The following is an 18793-nucleotide window of genomic DNA, read 5'->3' on the forward strand; positions in this document are numbered from 1 at the left end:
TATGAGCCGAAGTGTCAGTAGTTCTTGAAAGTACAACAGACATGGTGTGAAAATAAATTAGCCAGAAATTTGTGAAGGCTGAGCGGGTGAAAAACATATGTGCAAGATTGCAGGGCGAGCTCCCGCATCGGTTGCAAACATCCACTATATTTGGGGAGATCTGTGCCAGTCTAGTTTTTGAATAATGACATCTGAATAGCACGTTGAACTGTATCAAACTCGGCGGGCACATATAGAAGTTTTATGAATGGTTGTCAGGGCTGCCTCCCACCAGTGTTCATCAAAGACCAGCCCTAGTTCACCCTCCCAAGCTCTCTTGGTGTTCATAGTTGGAAAGACATCATATGACTGAATCGAGTTATATATCTTTGAAATTAAAGACTTTGCAAGGGGTTAAGTTGTATAAGTTCACCCATGACTGCTCAGGTGACAGGTGAGGGAAGTTGGGAAATAAGGATTTTGCACATGCCCTTATTTGGAAGTATCTAAACAGATGGGAGGGTGGGAAATCGAATTCAGAAGCCAAATCAGTCAAAGAGCAAAACAACTCTTCCCTATAAAAATCCTTGAAACATTTTAGTCCCTTATCCTGCCACAGGGAGAAGGTCGGGTCGGTAAGAGCGGGTGTAAACACTGGGTTTTTTAAAAGTGGGGATAGGACAATGGGGCCTGTAAATTTAAACTGCTTCCTAAACTGAAACCATATTCTCAAAGTATCTGCAACTATGGGATTGTTGGTTTGGCCAGAGGGATTTAAAGAAGTTGGACCTGTAAGTAAAGCCAAAAGTGAGGCTGAGGGACACGAGTGTGCTTCTAGCTGACACCAAGGTACATCAGCTGAATTAGACCATAAAGCAATTTTAGTTATGTTAGCTGCCCAGTAATAAAATTGAAAATTGGGTAGGCAGAGGCCGCCATAAAACTTACAGTTCTGAAGTATTTTTTGTGTTACTCTGGGCGTTTTGCCGTCTCACAAAAAAGTGACAGATAGCTGCATCTAATGATTTAAAGAAACTTCTTGGTAAAAATACAGGTAGACACATAAAAAGAAACAGAAATTTTGGCAAGATGTTCATCTTAACAGTACTTATTCTCCCAGTCAAAGAGAGCGGGAAGGACCCCCATTTTTGAAAGTCTTTTTTAATGTCTACAAAGAGTGGGAGGAAATGTTTAGAGTACAAAGACTTAAAAGATCTGGTTATGTTGACCCCAAGGTACCGAAAACCCAAAGGGCACAGCTTAAAAGGAACATCAGATTGGGAGAGCTGCAGTGCCAAGTGGTTAACAGGGTAACGTTCACTCTTGGCGACATTAACTTTATACCCTGAGAACTGGCCGAATCTGTGAAAGAATTTAACAATAGCGGAGCAGGTTCCTATTGGATCAGAGACATATAAAAGCAAATAATCTGTGTATAACGATAGTCTTAGTTCTGCATGACTCCTGATGATTCCATTACCACTGGGAGAGGTTCTCATAAAAATACTCAGAGGTTCTATTGCAAGTGCAAACAAGAGGGGCAACAAGGGGCAACCCTGTCTACAACCTCTATTTAAAAAGAAATATCCGGATCAGTTGTTATTGGTAATAATACTGGCACAGGGCAGTGTATAAAGAAGGCGTATCCATGATATAAAATTTTTCCCTATTCCAAATGTAGTTAGAACAGCAAACAGGTAACTCCATTTTACCCGATCAAATACTTTTTCAGCATCGATTGATATGACAACCTCAGGCACAGCTGTTGTCTCCCTTGAATAAACAACATTTAACAAGGTGCGAACATTGTAATAAAGTTGACGCCCCTTTATGAAGCCAGTCTGCTCCTTGGAGATAATTGTTGGGAGAACTTGATTGAGTTGCTGGGCCGGGACATCTACAAGAATTTTTGTGTCCACATTCATTAAAGAAATCGGCCTATAGGAAGTACAGAGGTTGAGATTTAAGAAAACACTGATAGAAGCCTGTCTTAGGGAGAGGGGGAAGTGAACCAAGTGATAAAGACTCAACATAGACAGAGTGAAGCAATGGGATAAGTTTGGCTTGGAATGCTTTAAAAAAAATCAACTGAGAACCCGTCGGGTCCCGGAGCTTTGTTGTTTTGCATATTTTGTAAAGCAGCATTTAACTCCTGAACAGTCAATTCAGCTTCAAGATGATCAATCAGTTCTGAGTTTAAAGAAGGAAACTGAAACTCATCCAGAAACGTATACATATCAGACAAATCTGGAGGAGTTCACATTTATATAGGGACTCATAGAAAGATGAAAAAACCGAATTAATAACTTGCATGTCCTCCTGCAGGACCTCCGATCTATCTTTAATGCAAGGTATTAAACGTGAAGCAGCTTGACGGCGCAATTGGTGAGCTAGCAATCTGCTGGACTTGTCGCCATATTCGTAGTATCTAGCACGGGAATGAAGCAAAAGGCGCTCCGCCTCATTAGTTGTGTTAAGGTCCAACTCAGTTTGTAAGATCAAGCGACGCTTAGAAAGACTGTCAGATGGGGTGGTGCAAGCTGTTGGTCAACCAATTCCAACTTCTAAGCTTCTGAATGTTTGACCTTCTCAGTTTTCTCGCATGTGCAGCATATGAAATTATCTGACCACGTAAATATGCCTTCAAAGAGTCCCACAGGAGCGCTCTAGAGATTGGTTCAGATTCAGAGTCATTAAAGGCAATAAAATCCTCTGTTGCGTCCATAATAAATTTGTGAAATTTACCATCTGATAATAGTGAAGTGTTAAATCGCCATTGAGAGGGATAGTGAGGTCCAGGCGAAATCTGAAGATTGAGAGAGACAGGAGCGTGATCCGAAATAATGATTGGGTGATATGTAACATTTGATACTTTAGGCATAAGTTTAGCATCTACAAAAAAATAATCTATACGTGAAAACGTCTGGTGAACATGTGAATAAAAAGAGTACTGCCTACTGGTTGGATTATGAAATCTCCAGGGGTCAACACAACCATTATTTAGCATGAAACTATGTAGGGTTCTAACCATTGATGGTTGGGTTAGAACAGGTTTAGAACGGTCTAAACAGGGATCAATAGTACAGTTCATGTCCCCTCCAAAAACCAAAACACAATTATTTAAAGAGGGTAGAATTTCGAACAACTTGTTCATGAAAGATAGGTTGTCAAAATTAGGAGCATATAGGTTATCCAGTAGGGTGAGTACCTGGAATAGAGTACCTAACACTATCAGAAATCTGCCGTCTCTGTCTGAGGTTTTGGTCAATGTGATTGGTACAGATTTACCTATTAAGATGGCAACCCCTCTAGCCTTTGAATTAAAACTGGAGTGGAGTACCTCTGCAACCCATGGACATTTAAGTCTGAACTGGTCTTTATTTCTCATGTGGGTCTCCTGTAAAAAAATAATGTCAGGTTTCAAACGCTTTAAATGAGAAAACACCCTATACCGCTTGACAGCACCCCCTAAACCTCGAATATTCCAGCTGATAAATCTTACATTTGAGTTGTTCGTATTAGCCATGTGAGATATGAGTTAACATTGAAGAGACAACCCGATTTTGCCCCCATGCACCAGATGCAAGGATGAGAAGAAAGAGGACAAAAAAAAGATAATATTTCTGAACTGACACATCCGCCCTCCCACACCCCACCCCAGCTAGTACCTACCACTACCCTGTCCCCAAACAAAAGGATACCAGTACGAACTCCAAATGGAGTCATGAACCTAAAGACTAAACTTAAGGTTTTGGACCAAACAGTCATCCTCAGTTCACCCCAACTCAGTTGGAGCTCCTGCAAACATGTGAAAACAAAAGTGTGACTAATAACAGAGCAGGTACATTACATGTCATCCAACTGTGCATTACAGCCATCACTGCCCCAAAGTCACTTTGGATGCGCCGGTGTAAAGAGAAACCTGGCCACAGATATACTTACACTCGAAACCAAAATTAGCTCTAAGGTGATGAAGCCAGATTTATTTCATGTTGAGTGTTTTCACAAAGGCAGTCGCCTCCGCGGGTGAAGTAAACTCTCTCGTGACACCTCCTCTGGTGATGTGGAGACGCGCTGGATGTAGAAGCCCAAACTGGATGTCCGGAACCTCTCTGAGCTGGCGTCTGACGTCGTTGAAGGCTGCACGGGCTTTTCCAGTCTGAGCGGTAAAATCAGGGAAGATGGAAATTGTGGAATCCCCCACCTTGACTCGCTGCTGGGCTCTGGCACGTCATTTGCATAATAATGTGAACAAGCTATTATGGGACGGGGCCGCTCACTGGGCCTCTGTTTTGCTTGTAGAGATCGGTGCGCCCGGTCCACAACCGGCTCCTTCTCCAGGCCGAAGGCGTCTCTGAGCAGGGTGGAAATCGTGTCTGCGCTGACTGGTGTTAAGGAAATATGGATATTGTTGAGTGTTTAATATGGCTAATCTCATGCCATGTGCGTATAAGAGATAAACATTCCTATTTGGACAAATGTTAAGCAGAGATAAACATTCTCCTGGCAGGGCTGTAACTTAGAGCAGCCACAAAACACTATTTTCTTGAAAGGCGTTAAATTAGCAGGCCATAAATAATATCTTCCCCTGCCTAGAGGTCGGAGGTTGGGGGTTTCCCAGGGGCTCTGAGCTGCGTCTGGAGTTGATCACAGACTTCGAATCTTGGAAACATTTATGTTTAATTTCGGATACACCTTTTAAATATTGTTCGTGATAAGGCAAAGATTCAAATCTTGGGAGATGCTGAGTCCAAAGGAGTAAAATAGGTTTTGTGAAATTAACTTATAACTTTAACAACTAAAATGACTCTTGAGTTTTGTCATTAAAACTTAGGGGAAGGTTTACGTTTTTCCAAGGTGGCTCTCGGTTGGTCAACAGGAGGAACGCCTTCGTTGCATAAATTAAATACGGAAACACCTCTTTGGTATAAGATGACGTGTAAGGAGGAAAGGAGAGAGTTTTTTTCCATCTTTTCTCCACGTGGGCGCCTTTGTCTGTCTCTGTGTTTCGTGTTTGTCTTTGTCTGTTATTTTGTGATAAAATGCATATCTCTGTACCTCTGCAGCTTTGTTAACTGATTCATGCGTTGCTTTGTATGAATTAAACTCTGTGAGCTGTGACGTCAACACGCCTTGTTGTTTAGTTTCGTTTTACAGCTGTGCTCGCTGCTTGCCGAGAGGATCCGGCTGTTAAAGGAAGATACGAGCCAAACGTTTTGTCCAAAGTTTTAATAAATAATTCTTCCTTTACACTGGGTTACGCTCCTCCGGTAGTCCTATGATTCTAATGTTGTTAGAAGTCCAAGTCCTCGCATTTACGGTCAAGAGCGAGGACCTGCGTAGATAGCTTGTCCAAATTGCTCTTGAGTGAGACCAGATCATCAGTGCATGAAGACAGCGGTCCCTCCATGTCTGCAACAGTCGCCCTTAGTGCATCCACCTCCGACCTGATAGCCCCAATGCTAGCACTTATCTCGGTCTTCACGGCATGCAGTTCCGATTTAATCTGGATCAGCTTGTTAGTCAACGTCGTCTCGAGTTCAGTCTTGAAAATGTCCACCATCTCTGCCCGATGTGAAATGAGGAGTTCAGCTTTAAAGTCCGGGGAATATACGTTCCGGGCCGTGGAAGATTCTTCCGAAGGCGGTCGCCCAGTAGCCGAGCCCCACGGTGGATCGGCCTCAGCAGGCCGATGCGGGGATGCAGGCAGTGGACCAGGCCTCGCCACCGTAGTTGTCAAATTATTCGTATTTTTGGGCTTTGGAGGCATCTTAGGCTGTAATAGAGTTGTAAGATTTAGAGGACAGGCAAAGTACACGAAAATGACCAAATGCACCTTGTAGAAAAGATAATTTGCAGGAGCTCCCTCCACCAGGTCTTACTCCATCAGTCACAAAACTGGAAGTCCTGCCACAGTTTGAACAGCAGATGTCTCTGTCTCTGAATGAACCACCGAGTAATGAACCTTTGGGTGAAGCAAAGGGCCAGGAAGCTTCACTGCTTCATGAGGCTTCATTTGGTCATCATTAGTGTTTAGTTCTTAGTTCCAAAGTCTAAACAGCGACATAAAACAGTTCTTTTATTTTATTAATAACTTTATTTATGAAGCAATTTCAAACAAAGAACCGAACAAATATAAGGGTACAAAAGCTAAAATTAAACAATTCAAATTAAAAACATAAAATAACAAAAAAAGCAATAGGTGTATTGAACAACTGGCTTTAAAAACATCTACAGAATAATCTCCCTCACTTATGTTTTTATTTTCCAATATATTTATATTGGAAATTTATGTATAAAATTAAATATAATATAAAATATAAATATAAAATTCATGATGAAAATTCAGACAACTACATACTTGTGTGAAAATCTTTTAATATTTTTTAAAAATCTATACATTGTGTAATGCTGAGATTAAACATAAAAACATGTTTCAAAAAGGAAATATAGATCTATTTAGAAAATATGAGATTTCAATAGTTCACATACATTAACAATTAACAATTAGTAAAATAAAACTGATCAAAGGATCTATTATTGCAGACTACAACATTTGTATTTTTTTTAGAAAGGCATCACCAGAGTTTATTTCCTCTGAAGCCCAGTGAGTCAGAACGATAACTTTCTTGTTGTTCTTCTTTTCTGAAAGATGAAAATAGATGATCTGAGATTAAAACATGAAGATATTTCCAGTTTATTTCAGCATAGATTTAATGACTGACAGGCTCTTAACTTCTCAGGACTTTATCTCAATGCTTGTTCCACCAGCATAAAGATTAAAACATATTTAATGGTCCTATAGTTAAATATTGTTTAAAATTGTTGCTGTCTGTTAAAGGTGAATTCCTTCTTGATCAATTACATTTATGAATCTCCAACCAACACAGTGAACCTGTAAAAGAAATGTAATCCATTCAGTCTGCACCAATTTTTTTTCCTATCAAGTTGATTTTCTGATTTAATTTTTTCTAGTATCTTCTCCTTAAGGGTCTGTTTTGTGGATCTTTGGCATTTCTGTTCTTACAAGTTAACTTTAGATTTTTTCTTTACCTTTTTTCTACTGTTATTTTAAACACTAACTATTTCAGTTACTGGCTGGCACTCACTCACCTGTCATTTCAGACCTGGCAGATCTAATATGGGAGGTGGATCTATCCCACTTTCTGAGTGAATTTGGGATATTCATCTATTCCACCGAGAGCACTGTGCTCAGTGTCCAAATGTTGGATATCAAATGGAGGCAGGTCGACTCCACCGATGGCCTGGCACTCCACGTCAGGAGGCAGATCTACTCCACCCACAGCATGACACTCCACGTCAGGAGGCAGATCTACTCCACTCACAGCAGGGCTTTTAGTTTCTTCTGGAGCAGAAAAAATGTTCTTAAATTAATATGAAGTCAATCAAATTTTAAACACAAATATTTTTCTTTTGTTGCTCACAAGACATCAGAAATGATCAGATATGGGTTCCATATTCCAATCAGGAAGATGACAGCCTGCTGCTCATAAACGACTCACAGATAAATAAAATTCTGAGGACAAATGTTTTCAACATTCAGAGAATTAGAGATGAACTGGACAATTTGAAAAATACTTACGTCGATACATATTCCGATCACTTCCTCTTACTTTACAAAAAAACTGTAAAAAGAAAAGTTACATATTAAGAAGAAAATAAGATGTTATATTTATTTTTGCTCTTCTGGTAGAAGGTCTGTGAATAAATAACTGAACTTACTGATCCCATGTTGGTTACAGATCCATATGTTGCTGCTTTGCTGCAAAGTGAACTGGAAGCATCTGAGTCCCACCTTAAATACAGTCCTCCTCCTTCCATTGACCGCGTCACATAAGACAATCCTTATGACGTTTAGTTTCCACAACTGATATCTCACTTCCAGGCTCAATAATTTAGTCATTGAATAGACTTCCAATATTTAACTCAAATTGTTTAAAATAAAAATGTGCACTTTTCTAAACCCTCATATGCACCTTCGAAGATGAGCTTTGTTCCAACAAATCTGATAGTTAAAAACAACTTTATGCAGCTACCACCAACTCTCCTTCCTGGCACACACACCCTCCCAGATAAAACTGATCCCGCCCACCTTCTTACGCTGAGTGACTCAGAGAAACTGTCCACGATACAAGAACAGAATAGCAAAACTTCCGCGTACGTGTTTTTTCTCTTCACATTAACAGACAAGTAGTTCAAAGTTCTGGAGGAGTGAATGCTGAAAGCTGCAAATTGCTGTATTTCTTTAGATTTTAACTAATTTGAATAAAAAACTGAACTTGACTGTACTGGTTCTTAACTGGGATAAACTGTTTTTTATTATAATTAATATTTTTTAGATGAGTTGTACTGCAATGTCAATTTTCCCCCTGGGGATTCAAAAAGTAGATGCATTCATTAATTTATTCATTGGATAAACAGTTGTGCTATAACAATAAGTTGTTTTTCTGTGTGTACATGAAGGAGATTGGCAGTGCAAAGACTTTTCTCCTGGCTCTGACTCGTTGACAGGGAACGGTGCATTTCTGTACATGACATTAGTTGCCCTGGGAGGATGTGGAGGAGTTTGATGTTTTCACAGATTATCTGTCTTAAGCCATATTGTGGAAACATTGTGGTAATTTTAACAAATATGTAAAAAAAACAAACCCAACATTTTCTGTTAAAGTTACTTACTGCAGCTTTAACAGCAAAAAAACATTAAAACTGTCATCATTAGTACAGCTTGACTCAAATGTACAAGGTTGTTACGCTATTGACCCCAAACTACTCACAAAGATCAATTTTCTGAAATACAACACAACTATTGTGTAGGTTGAAGATTGTAAGCCATTAAACTAAACTCCTGGCTGGCTCGCCAATAAGTGTAACCCTTTGTGAATTGATTAGTCCAGGATACCAACTGAATGTGTAAGAATTGGTTTGATTTGTTAGAACAAGACATCAGAGTCAACACTATTGCGGTAATTTCTCTTTTAGAATATTTATTTAAATAAATATTTATTAGCTGAGGCAATGTTTTGCAAGGGTCAGTACAGCTTAATTCAGTAGCAGAAATAATCAAATAAGAAAAATAAATCATCTCAATCTAATTTATCTTTCCCTAATGCTGACACTGAGAACTAAAAAAGGAAACTTTGAGTATGGAATATCAAACCTCGGAACCAGCCTGATGATGAAGAATCTGTCCCAGCAGGAAGAGGCTCACAGTGCTGATCGATGAAGACAGACATCCCTGCAGGTCTGATGAGCTTTCACCTCCGCATGGATGCTGAGGTTCCTCAGGCCTTGGCTGTTGGCAGGAAGAATCTTGATTTAGAACTGTAGGTTTCTCTTCTTTGTCTTTGTCCTTTGTCTTGACCTTTGGCTTTGGGATCTGAACTCAGATGATGAGAGAAGTCCAATTTGGAGCCACATGTTGCGGGGCTGATGGGTTGGTCCCCATCTTTGTCCATCTCGATCTTGGCTCAAATCTGTCTGGAGGATCCAACCAAAGGTTCCTCTTTTGAATTTGCCTTTTATAGGGTTTATCCACCCTATGGACGTGTTTGCATTGACTGGCACTGTTGCCATGCCTTTTTATTGGCTGTCTGCTTAGGTATCTCAGATTCACCTTTGCCTTGGAGATATTGTTTTGTGTTCTTGTTCCAGGGACTACTCAAAGGTCACCCTCCAAATTAGCCAGTATTCTGACTATCAGTGCTACCTTATCAGATTTTCGTACCGTAGCAAGGATAGATAGCAATCTCAGTGCTACGCCTCCAAAATTGCTACGTCATGTTTACAAACAAAAAACTATGGCAGTTTTCTGTTTGGATAACATTAAATACATTGGATAACTTTATTTGAGTGACGGAACTGAAGTGGAAGCTTGGGAGTTCTGCTTAGCTTAGCATTGGAACATTTTATATCCATGAAGAAACCACAAGAAGATCACTTCCTTCATCTGAATATCCTACCCGTTTAAAATGAATAGCTGTAGCAGTATGCACTAATCTTTTTATTAGAATATCCTACCTGTTAAAAAATATTTTAAATTCAAAGGTGTGTGTAAGAACAAAACAGTATCAGACAGGGGAAACACTTTTTTTTGGAATTAAATTAAACACAGACAAACACAGATCAATACAACTCTTTTTTGTGCATGTATATGTTGTATGACAGACTTTATCAAATGCAGCGCAGCCACAATGTGTCACTGAACTGCTCAGGTCACTGTTCTCCTGAAATGATAGGATATGATTAATATACACTAATATTACACTATTACACAGCTTCAATCCCACATAGTATCGCTAACATCTATTTAGCAAAGTTTAATAATAAGAAAGAGTGTGATTAAACTAAAATATTTTAAAATATAGGGACAAAATAGCTAAAAAAACAACGTATTTCGTCCTGATTAACGGGCAAACAATAACTTGTTTACAGTAGTAACAACTTTGCAGACGACAAACTGAAGCCATTTATAAGCTGCTGTCATGTAAAGTAAAAACATGAAGTTATAGAGCAGCTTAATAAAAGCAAGTTATAAAATAAATGAAATAAAGCTTACCGTAATCTTTGATGAAATAAAACACATGAAACAAAACTTCCACAGGTAGGACGTGTTTATAAGAAATCTGCTGAGTAAGCAGTATGTGACGTAGCATCGATGTGAGCATGACCACAAGGTAGGACGGATTTACAGGTAGCACATATAAACAGAACGCCGGTTCTCTTTCCTTCTCTCCTCTATCTGCTTTCTGAACAGCACACTCCACTTTCTTTGGTTCCTCTTTTGTGCTGGTTCATGCATCTCATGCTCCACTCAGTTATATTTGCTCTTCTATCTGTCTTCAACACAACATCAGTGATCTTTGATTGCAGTTACACATTTTACATCCTTTCAAGTTCATTGCCAAAATCACATCTATAACCTCTTTAGCTTCTCTGATTTAGCATTAAAACTTCATCAATATAATTATTTTTACATTGTGTTGTATTCAATTGCTCACTGTTTAGAATAGATTTTTTAAAACTCATGCAAGGCAATAAGGAATAGTCTCAACTATAAATTTGCAGACTGTAAACTTACTTCCTCATTTTTCAGGAAGTCTGCTGTTCCTGTTTCATGGCTTGGCAACTCTCTCTCTCTGCCTGACTGATTTCTTATGATTAAATACAAAAAGAAATAGAGCTGGAGCAAAGCTTGCATGAGATTGGTGACTAGCATGCCTGGATTAACCAACCACTGGATTGTCAACGTCCACAGATATGGCTGACATAAACATTGGATAGGCTATCATTAGCCTTGGCTAGGCTAACAACCAGCCTGCCTCGGATGCCAGTTGTAAATTGTTCATTTTTCTTTGAATGATTTTTTTCCAGGAAAGATGGGTGACATACTACTGGACAAATTTCCAAAAGGCAATTCCACTTATTTTAGCAAAGGTTATGTTAATAATACATAAAAGTATATTAAAAAATATTTGTTATTTTTTAAGCGGACATGAAGAAAATTTTTGTCAACATTTATTTATTTTGTGTTAATGCAACATTCACCATGTGTATTTTATGTATCAACAATAACAACAATTCAGTTTTTGCTTGAAGGTTGTATCCAACAGAAATATAAGTTTAGGCAGTGAATGTTGTAGTGATGAAGCCTCTGACCATGGCCCTCAACGTTATTAAAGGATACTCGTCTGTGCATATGGACTTTCTCATGCAAACACTGTACCAGCTGCATTAAAGGCTGAAAAACCTGATATTAACTTGTAAAATTTGTGTTCCTCTAACTCAGTGGTTTCCAACCCTGGTCCTCAGCCCCTCCCCCCTACATGTTTTAGATGTTTAAATGAGGTGTGCTCATTTAAACCAGCACACCTGATTTAAATGAGTGCATGACCTCCTGCATCAAGTGCCACTGAATCCTATTAATCATCCAGTTATTAAAGTCAGGCTTGTAGCAGCAAGGAGACCCCTAAAACATTCAAGATGGGGCGTTGAGGACCAGGGTTGGCAACCACTGCTTTTATTTATGCCCTGCAGGATGGGATCCAGAATTTTTTTCTGCACCTCTAGTTTTTTATAAGGTCAAAACAAACTGGATTACAGATAAGAACATCTTACAGCTGGTAAATACAAAAAATCAGTACGCGAATATGCGTCCGCATTCTCACAGGAGAATATGTACATACTGTATGTTAAAAGTTGGATTTACCAGTCGATCTACGTTCCCACCCTCATCTACTGTATGGTCATGAGCTTTGGGTCATGACCAAAAGAACGAGATCAAAAAAACGAGATACAAGCGGCCGAAATGGGTTTTCTCCATAGGGTGTCTGGGCTCTCCCTTAGAGATAGGGTGAGAAGCTCCGTCATCCGGGAGGGACTCAGAGTAGAGCCGCTGCTCCTTCAAATCGAGAGGAGCCAGTTGAGGTGGCTCGGGCATCTGGTCAGGATGCCTCTTGGACGCCTCCCTGGTGAGGTGTTCCGGGCACGTCCCACCGGGAGGAGGCCCCGGGGAAGACCCAGGACACGCTGGAGGGACGATGTCTCTCGGCTGGCCTGGGAACGCCTCGGGATTCCCTCGGAAGAGCTGGAAGAAGTGGCCGGGGAGAGGGAAGTCTGGGCCTCCCTTCTGAAGCTGCTACCCCCGCGACCCGACCCTGGATAAAGCGGAAGAAAATGGATGGATGGATGGATGGATGGTTAACGGTTTTGATGATAACTGCAGAAGATGACTGGTTTGGGTCTACTTGGTCCAGAAAATGCCAAACAGGAGAGTGAGAGAGGCACATTTCTGCTGCACTGTGTAGAGTTATTTGTGCTTTTTCTCTTTCATCAGTGTTTTCCTCTCGTTTTGTTGTTCAGCTACGTTGTGCTAATTATTTACCTTCCCTCAGAAAGTCAGGTTGTTCCCTTCCACATCTGATTGTAATCATATGACTTTTCTCACATTTTTTCAGAGTCCATGGTGACAAATGGACTGATTTTGATTAGGAATACCTGGATACTCATAGTGGATCATTCTTCTTCTTGCTGGGTTGTACAGATCCAGCAATGAGGCCATAAAAAGCCTCTGAGATGCATAAGGTGGTATAACTATTTTACCAGCTTTACTAGGTCTAAACAATGTCACTTTAGACCTTTAAGTACCCAAAGATTGGACACCTTGAATCAAATCTGACAAGCTTGCTCCTGTCCAGGATGTTTGGGAGAGATTGGTGCAACTTCTTCCAGTGATCTTCAACCAAAGGTCACCCAGGGTAAGTGCAAGAAAAAATAGAACATTGTTGCTTTTTTCTTGAAGAAAACACATAGGCAATAAGGAAAATATTAGTAATTTTTTTATTGTGTATATGGCATTTTTATATAGTACAGTCTATAGAAGAATAATATAATTGTTTCAAAATCTACTCAAAAAAAGGTTTTTACACAGTAAAGGTTTAATAACAAAAATAATCCAGATTGTGAGAAGTACAATTTTGTAGTAATAGAGAAGCAGTCATTTATATTCATTCTTCATGGAGATTCTTCAGATCAACGACCAGCCCGACTGACAGGACAGATGATCAGAGGAGCAGAGTTTCGACCTCCATTATTCAGATAAGGACTAAAGAATGGGTAGAGTTTCTCCTTGAAGCAGCAGCCAGTAAAGGAGTAGATCAGAGCTGCAGCATCTACATCATAAAAGGAGACCAGACCCTCCTCATAATCCACAAACACCCCCACCTTCTGAGGACCAGGATAGAGATCGAAAAGGGTCGAAGTCTTTTCCCCTGTTGAGTACTGATTTTCATTTCTTAACACTAAGGTCCAGAAACCATTCTTAGTACTCATAGCAAGTATTCCTTTCCTGTCAACAGATTCTCTAACCACTCCTAAATCCCACTCAGTCTTTCCTTTAACCTGAACCTCAAAGTAAAATCTGCCTGAAGAGAAACTCTGCTCTGCTAAAACAAAAACACACTTAGAAAATCTCTCTGGATTGTCTGGAAGTTTCTTCCAATCATCTCCATGTTTCACCTGTTTTCTATCATCAGTCAGGATGAGTTTAGGATGAGCCGTATCAGGATCCAGAGTCACATCCACTGCAAACTGCTGGACTCTTCTCATGTCCAGCATCTTCCCCATCTTCTCTGCCAGCTGAGTCACAGCTCTCACCACAGTCCCCTCATATGATGGTGGATGAACTCTGACCTCTACCCAGTTCTTGTTTGGTGGATCATTTGTCAGAGAGAGGGAGGAGAAACTTTGGTGGAAATTCAACTCAGAGCTCCTCTTCTTCAGCTCAGAGATCTCCTGTTCCAGATCTCTGATGAAGTCTTCAGCTTCTTTCTCTGTAGTTTCCTGTTTGTCTTGGATCTCCTTGAGGAGCTCCTTCAGGCCTCTCTCAGCAGACTCTATCAGAGCCGTGAAGACCTGAACACCTTCTGCTTTCTCTCTGTCTGCAGCATCTTTACTGATCTTCACCAACTCTCTAATTTCCTGGATCTTCAGCTGTCTCTCCTGGATCATCTCCTGATCTTCAACCTCTGTCTTCCTCATCCAATCTTTTATCAATCTCTGGAGCAGATCATTCCTTTGAATTTTCTCTAAAATCTTGCTGGTCACCTCCATGCATCGTTCAAGTGTATAAGTCTGCATCATCACGTCCACAATATTGAGGCTTTTTGTCTTTTTAAGGTAACCCTTCTTGATTGGTGGGAGCCCAGGAACGGTGTCAGGCTGCAGCAGGAACCACTCAAATCTTTGTAACTCATCCTCACTTAATTCATCTAAAGCTTTCAAGACATCCTCTGCCTTCAATTTAACTCCTAAAAAAGAAAGAAAACACAGTGAAACAAATTAATTATGATACAACAAAATAATGCTGGCCAAGTATTTGTTGACACAACAATTTAATGTATTAGCACTGTTTTTATTTCATTTTGAGATTTTCAGTGTTTTTGTGCCCCATTAGAGTATTTCCCCATCATTTAAAAAAAACAGCTAAATCATTATGTCCAAAACAAAGAATCAAATCTCCCATTTTTCACATTTTGAAAAGGAGAATATCCCTTTTAAAATAGCTTAGAGTTGAACTCAACACCAAAATTATGTCCCATAAAGAAAACTGCAAACAATCTATGCCTGAGGACACTTCCACACAAACATTTTTAATTTTGTCTGTCATGAACTCTGTTAATGTATATGATTGTCAGAGGTTTTGTTTTTTGCTCTCATGTTTCTGTACTCCCTTGCTTGTAGTTTGTCACCAGAGGTGTGCAAGGTTTGTCTTCATTGTCAACAGAACAACACAACCTTCAACAAATTCTCACTTCTCTTCAGATGAGTTATTAAAATGTTTAAGAATTAGCGGTGTGACTGGCTCCTGATTAGCGGTGTGACTGGCTCCCACTTGCTTGCTTCATGTTTTTGATGTAAGTCCTTACTGTCATTGATCGTCATGTGCCCTTGCACCTCCAGTCAGCCTTGTGCTGACAAAACATACAGAAAAGCTTTCTTCAGATTCATAAAACTCACTGGCACTGAGGATTGCACTAAGCTAAGGGTTTTGTGCTTTTTTGAAGGACATCTGTGTTTCAGTGAGATTTTTTTTCTTTCTTTAATGTTTCCTGTCCACTGTTGTTCTAGACAGATTGAGAAATTAATCTAAATTTGGTCCCCTTTGAAGTAAGATACTGTTAAAACATGTCATCTGTCTTCCCAAGTCAAATTTGGTTTAATGCTAAACTTGTTTGACTCCCCAGGTCCATGCTTTTACTTGTGAGGAACTCTGAAGAAGTTTTTCATTACCTGTCTGTTTCTCAGGTGTTGCTGAAGTCTCTTTATCCATGTTCCCTGGAAGAAGATGTAGAAGTGCCACAAATGTTTGGATCTTTGAAGGTAAAGAGAAAAAATATGTCACTGTAATGTAAATCAAAAATCTAAAGAAATATATGAAAGCAATCTCATCTTGTACAGAGTACAGGGACCATAAAAAGGAGAATTTATGTAATAATTATAACTTTGATATGAAGAGGCAAGGTGTTGAATGCAGATGAGAAATGAGCAAACAGGAGTCTATTAAGTGTGTTAGGAACTTCCATGGATGGAGTCTAAGTTTAATAATTTTAAGCTGTAATTCTCCACTTGTGAATTATTTTTTACACACACACAACCATGTGTGTTAGCATGTATTTGGTGCATTGAGGTACCATTTTCCTGACACATATTACATCGTGGAGACACTGCCGCTTGTGGGGACCAGGATATGGCCCTCAAGAAATTGTGTTTTTGGGTTAAAAGTTAGGTTTAGGACTAGGATGTGTATTGAGTTTTGGTTAAGGTTGGGGTTGGGCTGTAGAAATTAATTGAAGTCAATGGAAAGTACCTGCAAAGATAGAGAGATATACGTATGTGTGTGTGTTGGGGAGGGGTGGGGGGGGGGGGGTTGTGTGACTTCCATTCATTTTCACAGAAAATTATTGAAAGTCATTCATTCACAGACCAAACATTCATTCCCCATCACATACCTTACCGTAACCCCAAAACAGCATTTTCCCTCATGGGGACCAAGAAATGTCCCCACAAAAAGCAGTGGTCCCCACAATGTAGAGGGACAGAACGTTCCCATGAACATATAAAAACCTGGTTCACACACACACGCATACACAACCCTCCACCCTCCTACCCCAAACACACAGACACACACTAGTTATCGCTGAACTCGGAGGATGTCTACTGCAGAGTTTCAGTTCAAACCTTTTTAAAAAGGATATAAACTTATGGAGCCGTTTATTGTTTCTCTTTTCATCTTTGTTCCACAGAAAATGTGACTTACTGATTTCTTAATTTTGAAATTACGTATGGAAACATGATTCCAAACTCTGATGAACTGGAGACCAGAATGAGTCGATTCCCCACTGGAGTCAGTGTTTAGTCTCTAGTTGTCAGGTTCAAAGAACCTGAGCACCCACAGAAAGGAAGAGAGAGACGAGTGTTTTAGATTTTTCACTCAAGAGCGGGAAAAAAGACCTCTCCATCTCAGTCTCCCAAACCCGCTCTTGAGCATACTTTCTTTTATTTTCCTTAGGCGGTCCCTTTGTTACATAGATGCTAACGACATCTATGAGGTGGGGCAAAACCAGACGCCAACACACAATCATAAATGTTTTCTAATACAATAAAGTTTCCTTTGTGCATCTGAGGTCTCAAGTGCAGTTCCCATATCTCTGGGTCATAAACTTCGACCATTATCCTGTTATCTTGAGATATGGGTGTGTTGTACCCACAAGATGACATGGTGCAAAGTGCAAAGTTCAGTCGCTATTTACTTCCTTCTGTAGCAACAATGCAGGAACTGATCAACTCACAGTTCTTAAAGGTATCAATGGGTATTTATATGGGATATTTATTTACAATTCTAACACTAATTATATAGTAGTTTTAATGTAGGAGCTTCATCAGGGCTTTGGATCGATTCTCAGGTTCTGTACATCAAGAAACAGCTGAACCAGAACGCTGAGCTGCATCCTCATGTGTTACATTAGGATTTTAAATGAACTAAATGCATAAGCAGCTTTCGGTTCTGTATTATTTTATTAAATTATAGTAATTCATAAAGTAAAACTGTTATGAGAACCTATAAACAAGCTCATAAAGACATAAATATGAGTTTATTTAGATTCTGCTGCAGCGTCTTTAAATATTCATCATTGTAATTAATAATGAGGTCAAACTGGCTCCAGCTCTCCTGATCTCCCAGTCCTCCCAGTATCTCCTCCTCCAGCTCCCTCTGGGACCCTGCAGGAGTTGCGTACCTGTTGGTTCCAGGTGTGTGTGAATCCTCCAGCGGCTCTCTGATGGTTTCTCCGCCTCTGACTCTGAGGTTGAATGAACACACAGACTCAGACATCCAGAACTCAGTGGGCCGTCAGAGGACAGACAGGACAGCCCACGCTTTCTACTGCGCATCATTGTCTCACTACTGCCATCTGGTGGCGTGTTGAGTCTCTGTGCTTCAGGTTAATTTCTCAGTACTTTAAGAACTATGGAGTTAAATTTGTTTCACAATTATTCAATAAAAAACAATGTTTCAAACAAAAAAACATAATCTTTGTTTTAAATCAATCACCCAACCCAGAACCTTTAAGTCAATCTTTGACTTGCGATTCTCACATGAACATCCTGGGCGGGGCCTGAAGACGAGCGACGTAGTTCCTACATTATTCCACGCTAACCAATAGGAACACAGCGCTTGTCTTTATGCCCCGCCCAGGATGTTCATGCGAGAATCGCAATCAAAAGATTGATTTCAATTTAAAAAAGGTTTCTAAACATTTCTTTTTGTTTACTTTTTTTTTTTTACAATTGAAAAAATTTTACAGTGTTTTTTTTTGTTTGAAATATATATATTTTTAAATTTAACTCCATAAGAATCTCCTTTAGCCCTCCAGATGTTCCTGATCAGCATATTTCCTCCAGGTTTTCTGAAGGTCAGATTTTAAACTCCTTTTTTTTTACCTGCAGAAACCATTTCCAACATTTATTATTTATTTTGATTTTGATTTGACTTTTCATTTTTGGTTCAGTTAGTTTTAATGCATTATGGGAAAACAGAAATAACTATTATAATATTTATAATATTTATTAGACTGAACACAGTAGTCCGATATTTATTTAACATTGTTTTCACTTTTAACAGCCTTGAAGTTTCCATCATGCTTCAGTGATGATGAGGAGGATGAGCCTTCCTCCTCCCGTCATGGCGGCTGCAGCTCGGATTTAAAGCGACAGGCTCCTCCATCCCGCTCCGCCTCCC

General features: G+C 39.7%; 1 protein-coding gene and 1 long non-coding RNA gene across 2 annotated transcripts; both read right to left on the bottom strand.

Annotated features, from left to right (window-relative positions):
• Positions 1-6061: 6061 nt before the first annotated feature.
• On the bottom strand, positions 6062-7805 carry LOC114145981 (uncharacterized). Its single transcript, XR_003595800.1, has 4 exons — positions 7723-7805; positions 7583-7625; positions 7093-7345; positions 6062-6624 (listed from the first exon to the last, which is right to left on the bottom strand). It is a non-coding gene; the product is annotated as an uncharacterized LOC114145981 (long non-coding RNA).
• A 5522-nt stretch (positions 7806-13327) lies between these two features.
• On the bottom strand, positions 13328-17892 carry LOC114145977 (E3 ubiquitin-protein ligase TRIM21-like). Its single transcript, XM_028019697.1, has 3 exons — positions 17793-17892; positions 15787-15868; positions 13328-14804 (listed from the first exon to the last, which is right to left on the bottom strand). The coding sequence occupies exons 2-3, from the start codon at positions 15824-15826 to the stop codon at positions 13528-13530; spliced, it is 1317 nt and encodes a 438-aa protein (XP_027875498.1). The 5' UTR covers positions 15827-15868; positions 17793-17892; the 3' UTR covers positions 13328-13527.
• Between the last annotated feature and the right edge of the window lie 901 nt (positions 17893-18793).

This window comes from Xiphophorus couchianus, chromosome 6 (assembly GCF_001444195.1).
Source record: "Xiphophorus couchianus chromosome 6, X_couchianus-1.0, whole genome shotgun sequence".
Classification (NCBI taxonomy): Eukaryota; Metazoa; Chordata; class Actinopteri; order Cyprinodontiformes; family Poeciliidae; genus Xiphophorus; species Xiphophorus couchianus.